The sequence below is a fragment of the Phoenix dactylifera genome, chromosome 12 (assembly GCF_051530095.1).
Source record: "Phoenix dactylifera cultivar Ajwa chromosome 12, Ajwa_hap1_PhDact_Kaust_v1.1, whole genome shotgun sequence".
In the NCBI taxonomy this organism is placed as follows: Eukaryota; Viridiplantae; Streptophyta; class Magnoliopsida; order Arecales; family Arecaceae; genus Phoenix; species Phoenix dactylifera.
In genome coordinates, this window is record NC_143201.1 from 18,086,559 (window position 1) to 18,092,682 (window position 6,124).

At 45.5% G+C, this 6,124-nt stretch overlaps 1 protein-coding gene across 1 annotated transcript; it reads left to right on the forward strand.

Annotated features, from left to right (window-relative positions):
* The first annotated feature begins 2,732 nt into the window (after positions 1 to 2,732).
* LOC103709418 (uncharacterized) lies at positions 2,733 to 5,586 on the forward strand. Its single transcript, XM_026805526.4, has 2 exons — positions 2,733 to 3,736; positions 3,831 to 5,586. The coding sequence occupies exons 1-2, from the start codon at positions 2,823 to 2,825 to the stop codon at positions 3,976 to 3,978; spliced, it is 1,062 nt and encodes a 353-aa protein (XP_026661327.2). The 5' UTR covers positions 2,733 to 2,822; the 3' UTR covers positions 3,979 to 5,586.
* The last annotated feature ends 538 nt before the right edge of the window (positions 5,587 to 6,124 follow it).

A 6,124-nucleotide genomic window follows, 5' to 3' on the forward strand; every position in this document is an offset into this window, starting at 1 on the left:
CAAAAATTGAAAAGAAAAATACCTTTTCTTACGGAAGGGAGTCTGACGGCTAGGGTTCTTGGCTACAGCAGATTTTTAGGTTTATAAAGGGACAAACTATGTAATTATGTTATTTTAATATGGGTATTTTTGTCAAAAATACAGCTTTCTGAAAAAGCTGAAACAGCTTCCTTCCAAAAGCTTCAAATTGGAGCTTCCTCCTAAAAGCTGTTTTCAGCTTCCCGCAAAAGCTGAAACAGCTTTTTGAAAAATTTACCAAATACAGTTTTTCATCTAAAAGTACTTTTGGAGGGCCAGAAAGTGCTTTCTGGCCCTCCAAAAGCTCCCCCAAACAGGGCCTAAAAGTGAAAGTAAAAGCATGATCTCCATCAACGAAGAATTGTAATGGTCCAAATAACTATTATGATAATATTACCAACCAGCCCAACATATACTTAAATAACTTAATTAGGGATCACGTGTGCCATAATTTTAGAGAACTAATTATTTATAGAAATATAAAAGGACCACAACATAATCCACTGTTGTTGAAAAATCTAGATATGAAAACTTTGAGCAAGGCTTGTTGAAGTTATGCTTCAACACCTAACTAGAGGAGTTTTCCCGACTACTTCGACATTTATTTTGATGCCTCGTCAAAAATATCTTTTGCAAAAGAAAAGGACATTTTAAAAACATCTAAAAAAAAAAAAGCATTAGAGCACAATCTCTTAAATGCTATGTCTATGAAAAATTAGATATATTAATTAATTAAACATATTTTAATGTAGAGGTACAAATAGATATGATCAAAATTAGTTAAGCAATACAAACTTCAACTAAACCATCTAACAAACACAAGTAACGCGCCTTTGGCCAACTACAGTTAGTGTCGATGCTGAGGAGGGTCTACATGTCTGTGATCTCATGTCCCCTGGGGAGGCCGGCTGGGATGAGATTCGATTGGCCCGCCTCTTCGGAGAGCATCTGGCGGAAAGGGTTCGTTCTCTCTCCCTACCTCGGAGTGGTGGACCAGATGTACGAGTGTGGGGTTCCTCGACCAGTCCTAGAGTCCGGATGAGTGATCTTTCTCGCATTCTTAGGCAGGAGTATGAACCTGATCTTGATTGCGCCTGGATTTGGCGATTGGGCCTCCTCCCGAGGGTCGCGTTGTTCCTCTGGAAGGTGGCTTGAGACCGGCTCCCTACGAGAGCTGTACTTGGTGGACGAGGAGTGAGGATCCCATTGGAGTGTGGGGTGTGCGGTGCGGTCGAGACGGTAGACCATGTCCTGTTTCGGTGCACATGGGCGAGGGATACTTGGCGCCTGGCAGGGGTCCCACAGTTGGTTTGGAGCTGTAGGGACCAGTTCTTACAGTCCATGCATCAGGGCTCGGAGTCCCCGACGCTTAGTCAGGTGGTGGTTCGAGCGAGCTGTACTGCCTACCAGATCTGGTTGGCCAGGAACGCTCGTACATTCGGCGAGCGACATATGTCGCCGAGATTTGTGGTCGAGAGTGCCCGCTGTCAGGCGGCAGAGCTGTGTCACATCACCCCCGTTGGAGGGACCTTGATAGCTCGGGACATCTGGAGCTCCCACTCTGCTTCGGCAGCTTTCCGCACGGTGTTTTTCACCTGGGAGCCCCCACCCCCGAGTTTCCTCAAGGTCAACTTTGATGGGTCAGTCTTGGACGGTGGCACTAAGGGAGGCGCGGGTTTCGTTATTTGGGACCCGTCTGCTAGGGTTGTGGCTGCCGGGGGTAGTCAGTTATTTGACACCTCGGTACCGAGTGCGGAGCTGAGAGCTGCCTGGGCGGGCCTTTGCCACGCCCGGTGTGTGTTACAGGCCAGGTCTATCATCCTGGAGGGTGATTCTGCTACCGTTATTAGTTGGATCCAGGGAGGACCTAGGGGTGGCGGTAGCGACCATCCCTTGCTCTGGGACATTTGGGCTATGGTGAGGGATGGAGGGGCCTTTCAGGCCAAGCATATTTACCGTGAAGCCAATGGTGCGGCAGATTGGGTGGCTGCGTATGTAGCTAGTCATTCCGGAGGCACTTTGTGGACTGTAGATGGGGAGCTGCCTTTGGCACTCCGAGGTATCCTATTTTTTGACTTTATTGGGTGTATCCGTACCCGTCGGGTATGATCTATCCGCATTAGCAAACAAAAAAAAAAAAAAAAAACACAAGTAACTAAGTTTAATGCCACAATTTAGATAATGATTACACATATCTAAGATAGAAAATTGGAGACTATCTCAATAATAATGCCTTTATCACACCACTAACTGCTTTATAACGGTAAATGGTAAGTCTTGAAGCTGATTACTTCATCCAACCATCCACCTACTCTCGCACGTGCGACTCACGTACGAGATGCCACCTCGGACGGGCGACTTGGAGCTCCCCGCTCCCCGAAGAGCCATCGCCGCCCAACCTCCACCCTTCCAGGATAAACCCAGGTGCCACAGCATATCCCGCCACGTGTCCTTCCACTCGGATCCTTCCCATGAATATTCTCCAGGATAATCTCTTTGCTCATTTTTCTTTTATTTTGATTAACAAGGAAATTTACAGTTACAGAAGAGCGACAAGGAATATTCCACGGTAAATGCTCCAAGTAATTAATTTTCCAAGTGGAATTTTAGAATTTAACCCGGTATTTATGCTTTTTTTCATCATGAGAAATGGGCCCCACAATCTCTTTCTTCCTCCTATAAAGCCCACTTAATCCCCTGAACTCCACGACCATCAACCCGTCGCCTACTCTCTCTCTCCCCTCTCTCCCTCCCTCTCCCTCTAGAGCTTTTGAAGGAAACTGAGATCGATATATGACCGGCAGATGGCGGTGTTCACCCGGGCGAAGAGGGTGACCGACCCGCTGGACGACAAGGTGAAGGCCCGGCTCCGCGGCGACGACGCCCACGGGATGACCGGCTACGCCGGTAGCAGCAGCGGCAGCGAGCACGACGCCGCCCCCTGCCTCTCCGACCTCGTCCACGCCTTCCTATTCGAGAACGCCGCCGGCTCCCCCTCCGCCGCTGGAGACGCCTCCGACCGTGACGCCACCTCCGACGAGGATGACGCCGGCGATCGCGCAGCCGCCGCCGCGGAGACTGTCCGGGATTTGCTCAACCCGCCGGCGGAGAGGGACCCTTTCCGGGCTCGGCTGGCCTTTGATGTCCTCTCGGCGGCGGAGGCCTTCTCTGGGGTGAGAAAGAACGGATCGGCCTTTAGGCGGGCGGTGATGGCGAAGCTGAGGGTGGCGGGGTACAATGCCGGGATCTGCAAGACGAGGTGGGAGGCCTCCGGCAAGGTCACCGCCGGGACATACGAGTACATCGACGTGGTGGCGGCGTCGGCGGAGAGGACCGGGGAGTCGAGGTACATCGTGGACGTGGAGTTCGCGGCGGAGTTCGAGGTGGCGCGGGCGACGGAGGAGTACGCGCGGGTGCTGGCAGAGCTGCCGCGGGTGGCGGTGGCGAGGGCTGAGGCAGTGCGGCAGGTGGTGCGGGTAGTGGCGGGCGCGGCACGGCGGTCATTCCGGAGCCGTGGGCTGCACGTGCCGCCGTGGCGGAAGAGCCGGTACATGCTCGCCAAGTGGCTCGGGCCGTACCGCCGGACGGTGAACCCAGTGCCGGCCTCCTCTGGTGCCACCGTGGGAGGCGGCGGGGCGGAGGTGAAGTGCCGGGCCGTGGGGTTCCCGGCGTTGGCGGCGGCGTCGGGGAGGCTCGTGCCTCCGGCCCCCCGGACGAGGTAGAAGAAAGCGCTAGAGATTTTTTTTATTTTATTTAAGAAAGGAGCGAGTTCTTTTTTTTCTTTTCGTTAGATTTTGAACTTGAATCAGTAGGGAGGGCTGGGAATGGCCGCGGCGGAGGGCAGCGATCCGTGGAGCGGCGCATAATAGCGTGATGACGTGTCAGTTGCTGACGTGGAGGTATGAGATGACGTGGCAGCCACTTGAATGGTCGACAAGGTCACAATTAACAATTACGTAGTTTTTTTTTGTTTTTGTTTAATCCTTGCAGAGTTATGTACAGGATGGGAAGAGGAAGGCAGGTAAAGGTTTTCTTTTTTTTTTTTTTTTGGCATATGCACCCTTATGGTATTTAGATATAAATCATTGGAAAATAATGGCTCCTGCACTTTTATCTTAAATCTCTTTTAGAAACCAATAACATTATCACTAACCGGTTCATTTACATAACGAAATGAAACAAAAACTCTAGTACAGTACCCTTTAGTTGAGCCAATAACATTATCGCCGATCAGTTCATTTAAATAATGAAACCAAACAAAAACTTTAGTACAATAATTGTTAGTTGAGCCAAAAAAAAAGAAAAAAAAGAATGTAACATCCTTATAATATTCGAAATTTTATGTGTACCTTTCAAAAAAATCAAAAATTTATAAATATATTTTTTCAAAATTCGGAAACTATAGACATTGTTCTATGATTAAATGGTATTTTTCAAATATCAAATAACGTTGCAACGTTACTTTACTTATTGCCTCTTCAAGCGTTTTTTCCAGTGATAAATTAAGTGATTTTCAATCTAAACAAACTAAAATTGAAATGATAAAGGGATGTGAAACAATGGAAAGGATATAAAATTGGAATAAAAAAACAGATTTTTAAAAAGGAAACCATATTGCTATGTGTTTTTTGAGGATAGATATGCAACTAAGGAACTTGGAGTGATGTAAATGCAAACTTCTCTCAAAAATGTCTATGGAACATAAGGTTGGCATGGGACCGTTGACAAGCAAGGAATTCACATATAAATAAGATAATGTGTAGGTGGTGTAAGGTCGTGTGAATCATTATTCTGTCACTTCCTGATCTGATGGCTACTAACCTTGCATGGGTCCCACGTGAAATTGACGTAAAGATGGCATCTCTACTTGCGCGTAGCTTCATGGCATTTTTTTTCCATTTAATAAATGAAAAGATTTTTTTCTTTTTTCAAAGAAAAAAGAATGGTGAAAACTTGCGTTCCAACTATCGAACTCGCTATTAACTATAACAAGATATCGTCCTTAAACGACGATGGGACATAGATAATTTATAATAATAATATGGATAAGGCAAGCATCATTTATAATAGAAGTTGTACCATATTATAATATTCCATGCATAGCACCATGTGGATGAGTTCAAAACTTCACACCCACTCATAAAAGCCATGGTCTTTCCCATGGGGGCGGGGGGCAGAGTCCCAATGAGAAATTGCGAGAGGCTGGCCTTGCAAACAAACCAACTTCAAATAGTTGGCAGCAAATAGAAAGATTTGCAGGCTCAAGCTCAAGTGGGCAAATAGTTTGCTTGGAAGCTAGCAGGCTTAAATAAATCTACGAGTTTAAGCTCAGCTACCCTCAAAAACATGAAATGACCTATTAAGAGGGCTTAAATAGGTTAATATTCAGCCTACTTTAGCTTGGTTCACACCGAGTATAATTTGCTTGCTGGCTATGAAATCTTAGTGTATTTTGGTGTAAATATGTAAATTGGTTTTGACAATTCTTTGGGTGACTCCAATTAATATTTAGTCGATATTAAAAATGAGCGCATCAAAAAAAAAAAAAAAAAGATGCCATGTACTTGTTACATAAAATTAAAGGAGAACAAGACAAGTTGTATCCCACTAAGGTCAATTTTATATAACATGATATGTAGGCTGCATAGTGATAATAAGAAGATGGTCTAAGTTGCAATTTGGTGACCAAGCTCATATGAGCAAACCTTACATTTGGTTGCGAAACAATTTTGTTTGTATATCAAACTTACTGTGCTAGTTGCCTATTGATAACCGATATATCTTTGAAATTGTGAATGTGCACTGAATCTACCAAACCCTAGTCCATCTCAAAACTAGCCAAATTTCATGTAATGACTTGATTTTAAAAGTCGAGCTAGAATTGGCAAGCTTAACAATATCTTTTTCCTGGAGAAAGCTAGCTTAACAATATTTAATGCGATTAATAGTGGGTCACTAATGCTTTAGCTATTATTTCTCCAACAACAAATGAATGACGCCTTCTTATATGTGTTTAATTAGGGAACAAGATACAAACTCTTGATAATATCCATGTTTGCCAACAAATGTACCTGCAATAATTCATGAGAGACATTAATATTTGGCC

Coding starts and splice junctions, on each gene's coding strand:
- LOC103709418 (XM_026805526.4), top strand. CDS start 2,823: ATGGCGGTGTTCACCCGGGCGAAGAGGGTGACCGACCCGCTGGACGAC. Junction 3,737..3,830: donor CCTCCGGCCCCCCGGACGAG/GTAGAAGAAAGC, acceptor TTGAATCAGTAG/GGAGGGCTGGGAATGGCCGC.